Below are 17255 nucleotides of genomic sequence, written 5' to 3' on the forward strand. Positions count from 1 at the left end.
AGAACCAGCGTGTCAGCCAAGATCTGTTTAAGTAAGTATACACAAAAAGAATGTCTGAAAATTTGATCCACTGAAAATAACAAGACCTTTGATACTGGGCAAACTAAGAATGTTTTGTTCATGTGTTACTAAATATCCAGTTATCATACACCTGTCAGAAATGCTTATTCCACCAGGCAATACCTTAGCCATACCCAGAAAAATGAAGTGGAGCTGATTTCACTGGGCGTTTTCTGCAGCTTCCTCTCTTCCAGTTAGACTGGAAGTACTATAAAGAAAATCCTCCCAGCAATCTGCCCCAAACAAGGAAGTCCATAAAAAAAGAACCAGGAGGTAGGAGCAGGAGAAACAGAGATTTAAAAAACGAGGCTTTTTATCTGTACTTAGAACTCAAAAAATGCGCAGTTTGAAATAATTTCTCTTTTTTCTATCTACTCATGTTGTTTTGATTCATGTGAAAAAACACTTTAAAAATCCACAGTTGGGAGTTTTCAAAATTTCAAAATAAAAATCTGGCAGGAAGTGTCTCTAAATACAACAACTCAATTATATTTAGAAAGGAAATGTTCCCAATAGGCCTGAGCTAATCAGAAAATAATAAAACCCAAAAGCATTGTCAATGGAAACATGGTTAAACTAAGATGGTCTGAAATAAACACTGACATGAATATGAAAAACATACACATTCAGAGAAAAACACTGAGCATTATGTAAAGGCAGCAAATGCCAAATATTTAAAAGTAATCACTATATTTGGCTTTTTGACAATTTTTCTGAATTTGTAATTTAAAATAAAACAAAGGAAGCAACGTCTCTCACCCCCTCTTCCTTCTATAGTTGTACTGCTCGCATCATGATTATGTCTTTATTTGATGTAAAACCCTGAACATGTGGTTTTGTCAAGTGTGGTCCATACTAGAAACATCTCTTTTGCTACTTCTAGTTGTGTATATGGCACTTACTTAAATTCTGAATCTCAGATTGATTATCTATAAATGGGAGTAATACTGACCTTACGGACTTATTAGAAATGTTAAGTAGGTACAATTTCTAGCCCTCAGTAGAAAATAAACAAATGTTGGGCTCCAAAGTATTGTCCAGTTCCCTTTAAACCATTAATACAGTAGAAATGAATATAGGGTTTCAAGTTCACTAGCTCAGAAATATTTGATTATAGTTATTAGAAATACATGTACATAACAAGCATGCTAAGACAGTGACTTTTCCATGGTAAGTTTGCTCTTCCAGAGATAAATATAATATTCTATGAAGAATGTGACACTGAAGAAAGAATGGACGATGGGAAAGAAAGAGTGCCAGAAGTTCAAAATGACCCTAAAGTGGTCAGAGCTACAGCTCTGTCAGGAGAAAACAAAAGGAAGTGTGACAAACCCAGTCTAATACAACCACTGACAAAGATGTAAATTCTTCTACTCATAGATACCAAGTGCAATATAATCTGCTCTGCCAGAGAGACACATAAAAGTTATCTGCAGAAAAGAGAAAGATTTGAGAGAAAGGGTATAAATGCTTTTAGTAAACAATTTAACAATTGTAAGAATATTTTAAAACATACCAAATGCGGAGGTTCATTTATCCCAAGTGGTTCCTGAAAACATATTAAAACATTTTCAAAATTGTAATCACATAATCTTAGTTGTCTTTTTGAAAGTTTTGAAAATATCCTTTGAAAAAAAATTTTTTTCTTTTTTTTTTCCCTTGCTTTTCTGAGAGAGTATTCCTCTGTTGTCCAGGCTGGGGTACAGTGACACAGTCCCAGCTCACTGCACCCTTGATCCTCAGGGCTCAAGCGATCCTCCCAACTCAGCCTCCCAAGTAGCTGGGACTACAGTCCTGTGCCACCACACCCAGTTAATTTTGCTTATTTTTTGTAGAGAGGAGGTCTCATTGTGTTGCTCAGGCTGGTCTCAAACTACTAGGCTTTAGCGATCTTTTACCTTGGCCTCCCAAAGTGCTGGGATTGCACACCTGTGCCACTGCAACCAGCTTGAAAAAATTTTTTGATGGTTTGACCTATTTATGAGACTCTTTGAATTGGCTATGGCTCTCAAATAACCTACTGAATTCTCTTATAATAATTTTAGTATTTATAACTAATTCACTTTTAAGTAATATTGTAGGTGGAAGAAAAATATGGCCTAGTGCCCATTACAAAGAAGGAGTGTGAATTTCTGAACATTATCTCATGGGCACTCTTATTGTTCTGCAGGGTTTATTATCCAAACTGGCCACACTTCTACAACTTCATGAATTTGCAAAACAAGGAGATTATTCCTTCTTTGTGAAATGCCCTTTCTGCCTAGAAAAATTACTTTTATCCTTTAAACTATCACTCAATTCACCAGTACATCCTATTCTGAGGCAAGGTCTTCAATTCCCCAGGCACTGAGTGTTCCCTTTCCCTGCTCCCCTGCACTGCCTACACACTTCATTTTCTCACTAATCATACTACCATTAATTGTCCATACATCTATCTCCTCTAGGAGACAGAGAACCATCAGGACAGTCTTATTCAATTCTTATCTCCAGTGATTAGCATAGTGTCCAACACATCAGAGACACTAAATAAATGCTGTTAAGTGAATGAACTGATCAAATTACGAAGTCATCTTGTTCATGTGTTAATATCTACTACTCTCTATGGAGTCTATAGAAATTCAATTGCTATTGCATTTTCTTTCTATATACACACATGACATCATTCAACAACTCCACTTTTAAAAAGTGTTTTCCACATATTCAATTGCATACTATTACATGATGCAGCATTGGCTATATTTATACTTCGCTTACCAGTTGGATTGGTCGTATTGACATGATTATATTACTTGATCCTCCCCAGTCAAAAAAGCATTTGTATTTCCCTTTTTCTAAAATGTATTGTTCTCCACAGAAGAACTTTTGCTGGTAGGCAACCCATCTAGTACGGAAAAAAGAAAAAACAAAAACATAAAAACAAGTGATATACAATTGAGCAAACAACAATTTTAAATACCAAAGACTCTCCTCTCAAGGTTCTTAGAGGAGGGGGCAACTTACACTCCACTTTTAACATGAATGGATCTTGTTTTACTGCCAAAGCCAATTTCTTCCAAATCAGAAATTTCCTGATTTGTAATGTCAATAAACTTCCCACTTTCTAGGTCAGATTCAAACAGTGTGACAGAAGATTCTATAAAATTCTAAAAGGAAAAAGAGGAAAATTTAGGAAAACATACATATTCTGTTTTATGGACTGCTATTATCTTAGCAAAATATCACATACTGATGGGGTAATTTTTACACAGATAACTCCAGGAACAATTTTAGATGGCCCAGGAAACAATTTTATAGTTATTACTTCCACATAGTTTAAAGGAAAAAATCAGCCTGAATTTACTTTAATTGGGAAGATATTGCATTTTTATATAAATAGTTATTTAAACAGTAATTTAAATAGTTATATAAACAGTTAGTAAATTGCTGAGACTTATAGGCTGTCATAAGCAACACTAATTGCCAAGGAAACTAGTCTCACTTGTGCCTAAGGAACAAAAACTCTATGAAACAAAAGTAAATAGCATACTTTGGCAATCTGTGACAGGATTTTATGAGCTTAAATATAATAAGAAAAATACTTATAATTTGCTTAACAAAAAATGCTCATTAAAAAATTAAAATGACAGGAAATTAGAAAAATTTATAGTGAATCAACACATTTAAAACAAAGAAAATCTCTATGACTCAAATAGATTTTTGGCAAAAGACAAAGTTCACGAAAGAGAAAATAAATATGCAAATGTCTAATTTCATTAGTAAATTAAAGAAATTCAAACTAAAACAATTAGATAAAACTTTCACTTTTTTTTTTTTTTTTTTGAGATGCTCTTGTTGCCCAGGCTGGTGTGCAATGGTGTGATCTCAGCTCACTGCAAACTCCGCCTCCCAGGTTCAAGCAATTCTCCTGCCTCAGCCTCCCCAATAGCTAGGATTAAAGGCATGTGCCACCACGCCTTGCTAATTTTTTATTTTTAGTAGAGATGGGGTTTCTCCATGTTAGTCAGGCTGGTCTTGAACTCGCGACTTCAGGTGATCCGCCTGCCTTGGTCTCCCAAAGTGCTGGGATTACAGGCATGAGCCACTGCGCCCTGCCAGAACTTTCACTTGGCTGGAGTGCTGTGGCGCAATCTCTGTTCACTGCAAGCTCCGCCTCCCGGGTTCCCGCCATTCTCCTGCCTCAGCCTCCTGCGTAACTGAGACTACAGGTGCCTGCCACCACGCCCGGCTAATTTTTTGTATTTTTAGTAGAGATGGGGTTTCACCGTGTTAGCCAGGATGGTCTCAATCGCCTGACTTCGTGATCTGCCCGCCTCGGCCTCCCAAAGTGCTGGGATTACAGGCGTGAACCACCGTGCCTGGCCCAAAACTTGCATTTCTTAAAGAAAGATCTAAAAGTTCAGTTTTGTCAAAACATTGCTGATGCACACAAGATTAAACATCTATTTTAGAAAATGGCTTAAAAAATAGTTTAAAAAGAAACTGTTCACACTCTCTGACCCTGTAATTCCTTTTTGAATTCAGAAGTCTCCTAAGGGAACTAAATGGTGAGAAACTTGTATGCAAAAATGTATTATTTACAATAGTGAAAAATTGTAAACAATGTAAATGTCCAATGGTTTAATACGCCTTTTACTTTAATAAGCCTTTTACTTCATCCGTCACTTGATGGAATAATAAATATAATTAAGAGTTTTTAACCAACTAACAGAATAAAGTCCAGGGTAAGCCCTGTGAGATGACTAGGTTACTACCATTGCTGCTTTTCTACACAATTAAGTAACTGCCAAAGTCACCTAGATTTAAATGTAGCTCTTCTGCTTGAGACTAAGGAACAATGATGGAACTACCTTAAAAACTGTATTCCATTTTATATTTTAAAGCACTTGCGTAAGTTAGTAGAATCTCAGGTACAGGACTGCCTGCTACTAAGAGAACACTACTGAGCAATTGCTTCAGGCCCAAAGATAAGTCTTAAGGATCAGTAATTTGATTACTTTTAAATTCCATAAAATCCCTCAGCTGAGTCCTTGCATTACAATCTCCAGAGGGCGATGTGACATGAGACATTGGTGGATATCTGATGTATCCATTAATTTAAGAGAAAAAAATGGTCTCCGCTGCATACCAACCCGATGTCGAAGGTCTGAAAAGAGGCCTAAAGTCTGAAAATCGCAACAAAAGCAAATATAAAATTAATCTAGTAGAAAACTAGGGAAAAACAAGCACACCAAGAAAGTGTTATTGAGGAAGTCAAGGAATAAAAATTCCCTAGTCCCTGGAGCCTAAATACTGTTATATTCCTTTTGGTCCTTGCCTTAAAAAAAAAAAAAAGAAAAAAACAATCAACTCCAATGTATTTGAATGACTCATTTGGAATTAGGAACACATTTCTGGTTGTCCTCTCCAAAGCACTCCATGACACAGATCACATGATCCCTAAGGAACATGTCCGGTATTTGACCTTTGTAGATCCAGAGTGTTCCATATACTGGAGCCAGGACATTTGAAAACTGTATTGCATTATGCAGCTCTTCTATCTGTCCTCTAGTGTATTTTATATTACTTCAATGGAGATCTTAAATGCAGTGCTTCACTCTTCCCCAGGCTGGAGACATCTCAGCCTCTGTATGGGGTAACAATGTCTCACATTAACTCTACATATTAAGTCACAGAGGGCTGTCACAACTACAAGAACTTTAAGAACTCCTTTCCAATAATAATGCTGTGTCTGGGGAATATACAATTTTTCTAAGTATAATTTGATAAGCAAGTTTTTAAAGCATTTTCACAGTATGTACATATATATTTTATATTGTCTAAATACATGTAGATATTTTAGTGTATTTCATCTGAAAACATTTTAGTGAACTTAAATGTAAATGATAAAGTGTCTGAAAATCATGTATTTATTATATATGTATATTGGTCTGTAATGTGATCCTATATTTATAGCTACAAATGAAATGCTGGTAAGTCTGAATGAAATCCAGTTTTTTATTGTTAAGGTACTTTTTAAGTTTAAGCATTTTGGAGCAATGGAAAATGGATAATCTCACATGGGCTCTAGAGTAAGACAGACTTGCCCTCAAATCACAGGTCTACACTTGGGCACAGTACTTAACCTCTTAGACAATCAGTTTCTGTATCTCTAAGACAGGAATCATAAGAGTCTCCAATTCATAGTCTTTGTGAAGATTAGTACAAATATGCATATAAAGCTATTAGTAAGTTCTTCATAAATGTTAAGATTATTATGAGGATTATAATAATATCTTTAGCTATGAGTTAACAACTAATATTTTAATTTTTTTTAAATCTAATTTAAGGAGGACAGAAGAGAAGATATTGTTTGAAGGGTATTTTTACTTATATATTTTTAAAAAAACCAGCCAGGTGTGGTGGCTTATGCCTGTAATCCCAGCACTTTGGGAGGCTGAGGCAGGTGGTGGGTGGGTCACGAGGTCAGGAGATCGAGACTATCCTGGCTAACACGGTGAAACCCCATCTCTACTAAAAATACAAAAAATTAGCCAGGCATGGTGGTGGGCGCCTGTAGTCCCAGCTACTTGGGAGGCTAAGGCAGGAAAATGGCGTGAACCCGGGAGGCGGGGCTTGCAGTGAGCCGAGATTGTGCCACTGCACTCCAGCCTGGGCAACACAGCGAGACTCCATCTCAAAAAAAAAAAACAACAAAAAAAAACAAAACAAAAAACCCCAAAAAAACTGTCATTTTTGTACATGCCCAGAACTTTTGTTTGCAGTAGTAATTAGCATATTTGTTTCTGCTATTTTTTCTATTATGTATTTTAGCCTCTGTCTATATCAAATATCTCCTAATTATTTAGCTATGTAGTTGCAATATTTGTAACTTTCCACATTTTCTACTACTGGGGGATTTCAACTAGTGACTTGGGGTTTGGTCTTTTGTTATGCTTGCTTTAAAATCATCTTTAGAAGACACCATCAAATTCAGGGATGAACATTTCTAGCATTAGCAATGCGCCACTCAACTTTTTCTTAAATAAGCTGGGAGAAAATTTTAAATTATTCAATACTGGGTGGACGATGCTTTGAATAATGAGCCATGATTTCCTCAGTGTACATGGTCACAATGATCTAAAGCATAAAGAAGGCTCTGTCTTGCTTTGTCTTGCTTACCTTTTAGATATCAAGTAAGACATGGCTAAATAAAGAAAATCCCATGGCCCCTGTGTATTACAATTGTAGACTAAATATATCACAAATTATTTATCTATTGCTCAAGCAATCCCAGTGCCTAATCTTCAGTGGATTGTTTTATATTTCTTTCAGGTAGAATTAGTTTCCAACTCATTTGGTATAGTCACCAGAAAGATCTTTCTAAGGAATTAATGTAATCATGCTTACTAGGCCTAAAATCCATCAACAGTTCATGGTCAACTCAGGAAAAAAAAAATCTGAACTCCTCAATATGGTCCTTCATTATCTGGCTTTAGACTCATCTTTCCAAAGTTCTCCCTAACATCCCAAGTTAACCACATTTCCCTAAACATGGCAAAATTTCGCTTACATGAGGGTTTCTCAATCTCAGCACTATTAATATTTGGGACCCTGTAATTCTTTGTTGTTGGGGACTGTCCTTCACATTCTAGGGGTTTGGCAGCAACTGTTGCCTCTACCCTGCAGGAGTAGCACCCTTGCTCCAGATATGACAATCCAAAATGTCTCCAGACATTGCCAAAGGCCCCCTAAGGGGTAAAATCACCTCCAGCTGAGAATCAATGGCTTATAACCTTGACTTTACACATTGACGTGTTAATCTCTTGCTAAACAGGCACCTACCTTTTTCCTTCACCCTGTTCTAGAACTTCTTCACTTGGTTAACTCTTTTTTGAACTTGAAATTTCAGCCAGCTGTCATCTTTTCCATGAAGCCCTCTCTATTCAAGTGGGGATAACTGACCAACTGACCTTTTTCTGGGAACCCTGAGTACTTTGTACTTAATACAATCATAGCCAAGCAATACCAAACATTTATATAAGTGCTATCTTCCTTACCAGACTGCCTGCTGTGTAAATGTGGGGGCTCAGTCTGGCCACTCCTGGCATCTAACAAAGAAGGTACTCAAAAAATGATTATGGAAACAATGGGTGAAAAGTTAAAAAAAAAATCCATAATAATCATTGCAGTTAAGAAAAATAGGCAAGTTGCATAAGCAGTTGAGGTTAATGCTCTTCTATTTTATAATCGCATGTTCTATCAGCAGTCATGTCCAATTTTTGTGAACAGATTTTTTAAAAGGTAGAACATTAAGGATAAGGAAGCTAACTCACAGCTTGTAAGTACCGGAAAGACAAGATAGGGCCACTTAATGCACCGCAAGCATTACTGTCTTCAAAGTCTCCTTCTTCAAGCAGAAACTGCTGGCCTTTAAAATGTTCTTTTTCATAGGCAACCCACCTAGAAATACAGGGGACACCCAAATGACCCATTAATAAAACTGTAGTCAAGAAAGCAAAACAGAGACAATCAAGGTAAACCTCATAGTGGCTCATCTCCATATTGTAAAAAGCAGCACATTAGTTTTGTTTCATTTACAAAGATAGACAAATGGTGTGTGCTTCACAGATCAATAATTTTTATAATTTGGAGGCTTTTCCCAACAAAAGGTTAATTACAGAATTGCAACAGAGCAATGCTTTTTAAATGTTTATGGTGTGACTTGATACTACAGCACAAGGGGGTCAGAGAACAGTGTGTCAAGTAAATATAATACAAAGTGCATAGAGCCAATGAGAAAAGATACAAATTTACATGGAGATCCAAAGATAATCATTTTTATTTTACTAATTAAGCCATTCTGGAACAACGGAATGACTTTTACATGAAACATTTATTCAGGGTTTAAATCAAGCGAATCTGTCACCAGGCTTCAGTTCTAAAACAAAATACAAGATGGTTTATCAAAGAGGAACCAAGAAATTCGACTGAGCTGTTATTAGCCTCAAGGCCCTACATGTATACAAGGACATCTGTAGATACCTACAGGTGGGGAATGTTGCTCCCACTACTTTCTTGACTTCTAATCTAAAACTATCAGTATAAGACACTGATAAATACCATGAGTTATTAAGCTCCTCCATAAAGCTTACCTTTTTATAAACTAATCCACAGTATCTAATGCAACGTGGGCATAGATGGCTCATGAAACAAGCTGGCCTTCTCGAATCTGCCTTTAGCCACACTGCGTAGTTAGGCTGAGAGGCCCTCCAATAGTGCAGACTCCAAGGGTGACTATTTCTGAGCTCCAGGGTTGGGAACTTTGAAAATCAGGAGCTTGACAAAATAAAGCCTAGGATGGCTGCCTACTACTACTTTTTCTTTCTTCACTCCTACTGTGGTTGTGAAGATACAGAAAATATTCCAAATAATTGTTTTCACAGGGCACAAAATAGCAGCCATTAATTGTTACACCCTCTCCCCTTTCTGTAAGCATAGGTATGATGGTGGGGCACAAGGTCCACATGAATTGGAATAAACCTATAAACCTATTTATACATCTCAGTATATCTGTACTATGGAAATGAACTAACATTATTTTATTCTTCAACTGTTATATGAAAATAAATTTCACAAAACAACTTTTAAATTCTAAGCTTTATTTTATGTAAGTGTGGCTACTCAAAACACGCTTTTATTTATATCTGAATGGGAAAAGAAATAAAAGGTATAAAAGACCTTAAAGGATCGATTAAGATTCACAAATTCATTATATGACAGTCCAATAACGATGTACTCAGTTTTTCTTAATAGACTAAGTTTTGGTTAATATTCAATTTGTATATCCATCTGGTATATTTCAAGATAGGTGTTATCTGAGAAAAGCTAAGAAACATTAGTTTTACTTTCCCCAGTAAAGATGGTTACAGGGATGGAGTTACAGGGATGGAGTCCATGCTACCTACAGATACAATTAAACAACAAAACCAAAAAACGGTAGAAGTTGTGAAAAAATAATCAGCTATTCCTCTTTAAATGGGGACATCACATCTTTCTTCTGCAGTTGTCACAGACAAATGAAAATTTGTATCCTGCATTACAAGTCATGTTTACTTAAGATTTTTACAAAATAGCTATTTTTTTAAAAAAAAACCTTAGAGAATAACAATGTACATCACACGGAATTTTAGCAGATAATTTTCTATGCAGCAGAAAATTGGTTTTAACCTAAGTCAATCTAGTTAATAGGAAAAACATTTAGATCTCAAAGGGAGGAAAAGGCAAAAATATTTTATAGCAGGGTTAACAAGAAACATGTGTGTTCACAAACCAGATAATATTACAAATAAACACAATAAAAATGTGTTTATCCAAACCATATTTGTTCTTCAAGACCCAAATAAAATTTTTAAATTGAAGGACAAGGAAGTGATTAATATGTCAGACTAATAATTGATATAATCTACATATCCAGCATATATAATCTCTTACATTTTTATTTTGACTAGTATGGCTATTACTTAATTTACTGTCAGAAATTGCAAAGTCTAGTTCTCTAAATATAGACCCTTGAGTGATCTCAAATAATTCACTTAACTTTTGTGAATAAAATATTTTAGTAGCATCTTTTACTAGAGTAGCTATTAGCAAAATTATATGATGTTACTGCAAATATCAAGAGATACTGATAATTAAAACAAATTAACATTCCCAAAAAACCAATGTATCAACAGAGAGACAACAGAATGTTTCTAGAGGGATTCCAGCATTGGGTTGACAATGATAAATAAACAATGAGGACAGTTTCTTCTTCATTGTTTCACCTGCCAGGATACAAATATAAAGGTACATCCCAGGCTCATCATAGATTTGGGAGGCTTCTGCCACAGTAACTGCTGACTAAGACTGGGATGGTAGCAATGATGGTTACACTTGGGATTATATCCAGGGGTTCCTAGAGAGCTTCCTCAAAAGCAGTTCAGAGTCCGAGGGGGCAACCAATGTCAAAAATCCTTGACTTTGGAAACATACAACCCAGATCCTTTTTTAAGAAGGGAAGGCTCACTGCCAAGGTCCTTGGTACATAAGTCAAGTATGATCAACAGAATAGTGGATAAAAACTGGGGCTCTCATTCACGTTCATAACTTGTGAAAACCTAATTTTATTTTGCAATTCTTATAGTCTATCCTGTGTTCAGAAATACAAGGTGTTGAAGTTTTAGAAACTATTTTCTACATTTAATATATCTCAAAATCTTTAATAGGAACAAGAGTCCACAGAAAACCATAAGTAACTAATATTTTTTACTTTCCATATTACAGAAGAAATGTATATTTTTAGATTAAAAACGTTGATTTTGCTTCGCTTAGCACATTTTTGTGCTGACCTTCAAAAATAGACTACTAGAGCAAATATTAAAAATACGATACTCACACTCCACCAATGACACGAATTGATCCAATTCTGTGAAAATTTCCATCATTTTTCAAAAAGTTAGGAACAGAATCTATATGCTCACTAAACTCTTTAGCCTGTCCATGGAAGTGAGGTTTTTCATAAATAATAACCTGAAAAAGTATTTAACATGTTTATATTTTACTATAGATACATATTTACTTAAGTGACACAAAAAGACCACAAAATGTACAGGGACTACTATCTATTTTTTTAAATTAATATGAGGAGATTTCAAAAAGTTCACGGAAAAGGTGTATTACAAAAACTATGCATGGATTGCAAAATTTTTTGCACCCAAATCAACTCCTACTAACTTGTTATAACACATCTGAACAGGATCTAGTTTGAGGTACTAAGAAGAATGAAACAGAAGTTGGAAAAAAGCCCCTATCAGAGCAATACAAATTTTGCTAAAATTGAAGCAAGAATAAACAAATTTATGGTGAAGCTTGGGTAGAAGAATGGTGAAATCACTGATGATTTACAAAAAGTTTATGGAGATAATACCCCAAGGAAATCAGCAGTTTACACATAGATAACTCATTTAAGAAGGGAAGAGATGATGTTGAAGATGAAGCATGAATCGGCAGACCATCCACATCAATTTGAAAGGAAAAAATTCATCTTATTTGAACTCTACTTGAAAAGGACTGACAATAAACTGCAGAAACAATAGCCAACACCACAGATATCTCAGTTAGTTCAGCCTGCACAATTTCGACTGAAAAATTAAAGTTGAGCAAACTTTCCATTCTATAGGTACCAAGACCGTTATGCTCTGATCAGCTGCAGATGAGAGCAGAGCCTTCAACTGAAAATTTAAAAAATGGGATAAAGATCCTGAAGCATTTCTTCAAAGAATTATAACAGGAGATGAAACATGGCTTTACCTGTATGATCCTGAAAACAGCACAATCAAAGCAATGGCTACCAAAAGGTGGAAGTGATCCAGTCAAAGCAAAAGTAGGCCAGTTAATGGCAAGGGTCGTGGCAACAGTTTTTTGGGATGTTCAAGGCATTTTGTTTGTTGGTTTTCTGGATGGCCAAAGAACAACATCTGTTTATTATGAAAGTGTTTTGAAAAAGTTAGCTAAAGCTTTAGCAGAAAAACAACCAGGGAAGCTTCACCAGGAAGTCATTCTCTACCACAGCAATGCTCCCATTCATTCTCTCCTCAAACAAGGTCAATTTCCCAAGAGTTTCCATGAGAAATCATTAGGCATCCACCTTACACTCCTGAACTGCCTCCTTCTGGCTTCTTCCTAATCTTAACAAAAATTTTAAAGGGAACCCACTTTCCTTCAGTTAATAATGTAAAAAAGACTGCATTGACATAGTTAATTCACCAAGACCCTCAGTTCTTTAGGGATGGACTAAATAGCTGGTATGACTGCTTACGAAAGTGTCTTGACAGTGACGAAGCTTATGATGAAAAATAAGGTCTATATTTATTTTTATATTTTAATTCCATTTTTTCCATGAACATTTTGAAGTCCCCTCATGTATACTTACAGTATAGCACAATGTTGGATATTCACAAAGAATATGTGAGTCTTTATCATCATAAAGGTAAAATATCTTATTTAATAATAAGTTTCTCTCATATTATAATAATATACTTGAGTGTGATTACATTGTTTTGGTCACCCAAATACTAGGACCATCTCATAGGGTAAACTGCCTTATAACTAACTGATTCTTGAATTATCTTTGTAAGTATATCCCTGTGTTCAGAATTTAATATAGACCTTCCTTCTACTTATTGAATTTCCCTTAAAGAACCTCTTGAGATTCCAGGGTATAACAATAAATTATCTATTGACTTTTAAAAATACATACTGTTTCTTACAACTAACTACTTCTATGGCCTACTATTCATTGAGAAGAAACAGACATGCAAATTTTAGAATTTAAATACAAAACTTACTTAAAAATAAGAAATTATCGAAAAATATTATTTCTAAAGACTGGATATTTGATTTAAATCGAGGGGATGCAATACATATTGTCAAACAAATTTCTGGCATTTACTTCAAATTTGGATTGGAATATTATTTCTCCTTTACTATTTTGCTGTTTTTTTACTTCTCAAATACCAGCTGCATTAAGTATGAGGAAGTGACAACAGCATTTATCTATCCACATTCTCTCACTTGGTCCTATTTGTGGGTAATGGAATAATTTGTGCACAAATGTCAACTCAATATCTTGCCAAATAAACCCCATGCTTAAAAACACTAAATCAAAAAGGTTATAGCTGCCTTATGACTAAAAACTGCTAATATTAGGGAAAATTTATATAGTACTGATCCTGCACTTTTCCATGTTAGGTTTGCACTGGGTACTATATTTGAAATGACAAAGTTTTATTTGGTTTTAATACATGTTACATATGCTGACCACATTCAAACTCAGTAAGAAATACAAATTCTTTGAAGAGTAAGCCACAAATTTATATCAAACGACTTATAAATTGTTATTACCAATCCATTCATGTACACCTACAACCTGTCAAACTGCAAATGTCCAAGGAAGATCCAGCCTGTCACAACTGAAGTCCTGATTGACCAGACTAGGAGACGTGAGACAGAAGGCATTCAGACAGCACCACAGCTAATTTACACCTTTTACATCTTGACTGCAAATAGAATCACCTAGGACTCTTTGGAAATTGTTGACTATGGCCCAAACTAATATGGTATCTCCGGGAGTGCAGCCCAGGCACAAGCATCTTTTAAAATTCCAATATGTATAATTCCAACACGCAGTCAAAGTATATTAGATACACTCAGACACAGAAGTTTTAAAAGACTCCATCTATGTGTCTGAGAGAATGGAAGTCAGTTCCATAAATGAGAAAGCCCAGAAATGGGAGAGTTGAAGGAGTTGTGTCTTGTTTTAGAGAAGAGGAAGACAAATGAATCCCTGCTTCCACACCTGCCTCTGCAGGTGCTATAACCACATTATAGGCAGGCCTGTTTCCATCTTTTATCACTGTACTGGTTTGCCTTCTCTCTCTAAAAATACTTTGTAATTCTGTTTCCTCCTTTCTTTCCCTGAATTTGCTTGATCCTGGCACCACTGCCACCCATTTTCATTGCCTCGCCTCTACTCTTCCCTTTGGATGCTCATACTTACAAACTGCCATCTATCTGATAAGAGTTACCTACACTTCCTTTTGATCAGCCTTGATCACCTTCCTGAGCATCACTCCCAAAGGCCTGCTAGATATCTCCACTTTAATAACTACCTGCTATCTCAAGTCCCCTCCTCCAAAACAAAAATCAAACCTATCACCTTTCCACCCTGCAGCAGAAATCTAGTGAGTCTGACTGATTTATTGGTACAGACCTCCATCTTTGCAGACTGATCCCACTCTCCATTCACAGCCAGGGTGGGCCCTCATCAAACATTTTGTGCATTCACTTCCCACCTCCCTCAAATCCATTAGCTAAGTATAATCATATGTGGAGGTACTTTTTATTCCAATAATTCAAAATACCTAAATATTAATCCGGAGACTCTTTAGCCTGCTACAAAAATCAGTTCAAGACTTACCTTTAAGTTCATGGGCATTTCCACTTTCAGTCCACCCTTAAGATGACAAGATAGTTTAATATTAGACAGGTAAATATTTAAAATATTTGAACGTAATATCTGAAAGTGATATATGTAGGTTACATAAAAATCTAATCAGTGAAGATTACACATCAGTCAAATTTAAATTGTGCTAAATTTTAAATTCTAAATATAGAACTCTATAGTAGTCAAAACCAAGTTATAGTGTTCCTCATCGATGTAGATGGGGCAAGAAATCTTAAGGATACACTTTCCAGATTACAACTACTATGAGGAAGGAAACTGAGCTTTAGTCCTTGACTACACATGACCAATTAAGATTTAACCCCACTTCAGAGTGTCCCAAAAAGAAGAGTGGTATTGCTAGTAAACTTAGAAATCTCATTCAGCAGAGTAGATTTCTTAGCCAGCTAATCCAAAAGTCTTCCCTAGAATTATTTGGGCTTTCTAAATTGGAGCACTGAGCTAACCACACTAACCTTTCCAAGTTCGACCAACACTTTTGATCACATGCACTGTCTTTGTGACCTCAAAGTTGAACAGCATGAAAAGTAACTTTTTCCCTACAAAAACCCCAATTCTGTAGGGGTTTTTTTGTTTCAAGTGCTACTCCACATTGTGATATTTCTTAAAATGTTTCAGTTTGTTCTAGTGGCTATGTTTTTAAAGGGCATGGACTAACCAAAAATGGTTTATCACATAGCCAATGTTTAATTGAACAGTTTGCCACTAAGTAAATGTTTGCAACAAAAAAGAAATACTGTAAATACTGAAGGCACTACAGTACAATAGTTTGCCAATTCAGTGGTACACATATTCACTTCTTGAGATTGAGATGCATGAGCAACCATGATGGTTATTTAATTTTGGATTCATGGGTACTTGGGAAAAGGAATGCTTCTTTTTAAATTTGCTTACCATTTGAAGCGGATGTAATGATTTCATTTCTGCTGTAGAAATCTCAAAGAGCCCATGGTCTTCCTCCAGAACTGTAGCTTGTCCCTTAAAATTAATATCTGGGTAGGCAAGCCAACTATATAAAAATAGATAGTTAGTTAAAGTATAACAGTACTGATTTAGTCTGGTTCGGCAGGTAAAAAGTGCTACCAAAATAAAAAAACAAAATCCTCCATCACAGAATTACACTAGTAAAACACACTCAAAGTGAGAGCCAGACATTATATAACGATAACAGTTACCATGTTATTAAGTATTTACGTTCACACATTATCCATCCTATAATAAGCTATCTGTCCTTAATAAGTCTAATATGTTTTCCAATCATTAGGCATTACTTTTATTTTTCCGATACCTAAAACATGTGGCACCTTTAATTCAAGTGGGAAATAATTAGAAAATCAAAACAAATTTTACTATATTCCGTTCTTTTTTAAACTGGAACAATCAGAGGCAGGGATTCCACAATGTGTTTTACATTTTGAGCCACATTTTTAGAATCAATATCAGTTCTATTGGCTGCCTAAGGAAGAGTATTCGCAATCAGATTCCCAAAAGACCCATTTTCCAGCTAAGCTTGATAATTACAGACATTCCTCATGGACACGGCCAATTACTGGCCTGCCCAAGAGTTGTTTTGTTTTGTTTTTGAGATAGAGTTTTGCTCTTGTTGCCCAGGCTGGAGTGCAATGGCGCGATCTTGGCTCACTGCAACCCCTGCCTTCTGAGTTCAAGCGATTCTCCTGCCTCAGCCTCCCGAGTAGCTGGGATTACAGGCATGTGCCACCATGCCCAGCTAATTTTTTTGTATTTTTTAAGTAGAGATGGGGTTTTTCCATGTTGGTCAGGCTGTTCTCGAACTCCTGACCTCAGGTGATCCGCCCACCTTGGCCTCCCAAAGTGCTGAGATTACAGGCACGAGCCACCACACACAGCTGGCCTGCCCACAAGTTCTAATTCACATGTAGGGGGGACAAAAAAGTTGTCCTACAGTGACCCCCAAATTGTACACCAACCATCATCAGAGTAAACAAAAACAGTGAGGGAGCAGAGGGTTTCATGTTGAGCCAGATATCCACAGGGTTTGGAGTCAAGTCAATCCGGGAATGAACTAAGACTGAACTTAGACCCATCATCCTACAGATGCCTCTAGAAACAGAGAGGCCTAGTATCAAATCCACACTTACCAGCTAGTAGCCTAGGACAAATCACCCACATATAA

At 36.0% G+C, this 17255-nt stretch overlaps 1 protein-coding gene across 2 annotated transcripts in view; it reads right to left on the minus strand.

Moving 5' to 3' along the window:
- CRYBG3 (crystallin beta-gamma domain containing 3) overlaps positions 1 to 17255 on the minus strand; it is a 120981-nt gene that overhangs the window by 36797 nt on the left and 66929 nt on the right. For both annotated transcript variants that reach the window (XM_050782013.1, XM_050782014.1), the window contains 7 exons: positions 15995 to 16109; positions 15056 to 15091; positions 11474 to 11607; positions 8373 to 8499; positions 3061 to 3203; positions 2815 to 2941; positions 1577 to 1609 (listed from right to left, as the gene is read on the minus strand). In XM_050782013.1, the coding sequence (XP_050637970.1) occupies positions 1577 to 1609; positions 2815 to 2941; positions 3061 to 3203; positions 8373 to 8499; positions 11474 to 11607; positions 15056 to 15091; positions 15995 to 16109 (715 nt within the window). The remainder of the gene's footprint in view (positions 1 to 1576; positions 1610 to 2814; positions 2942 to 3060; positions 3204 to 8372; positions 8500 to 11473; positions 11608 to 15055; positions 15092 to 15994; positions 16110 to 17255) is intronic.

The sequence above is a fragment of the Macaca thibetana genome, chromosome 2 (assembly GCF_024542745.1).
Source record: "Macaca thibetana thibetana isolate TM-01 chromosome 2, ASM2454274v1, whole genome shotgun sequence".
Lineage (NCBI taxonomy): Eukaryota > Metazoa > Chordata > Mammalia > Primates > Cercopithecidae > Macaca > Macaca thibetana.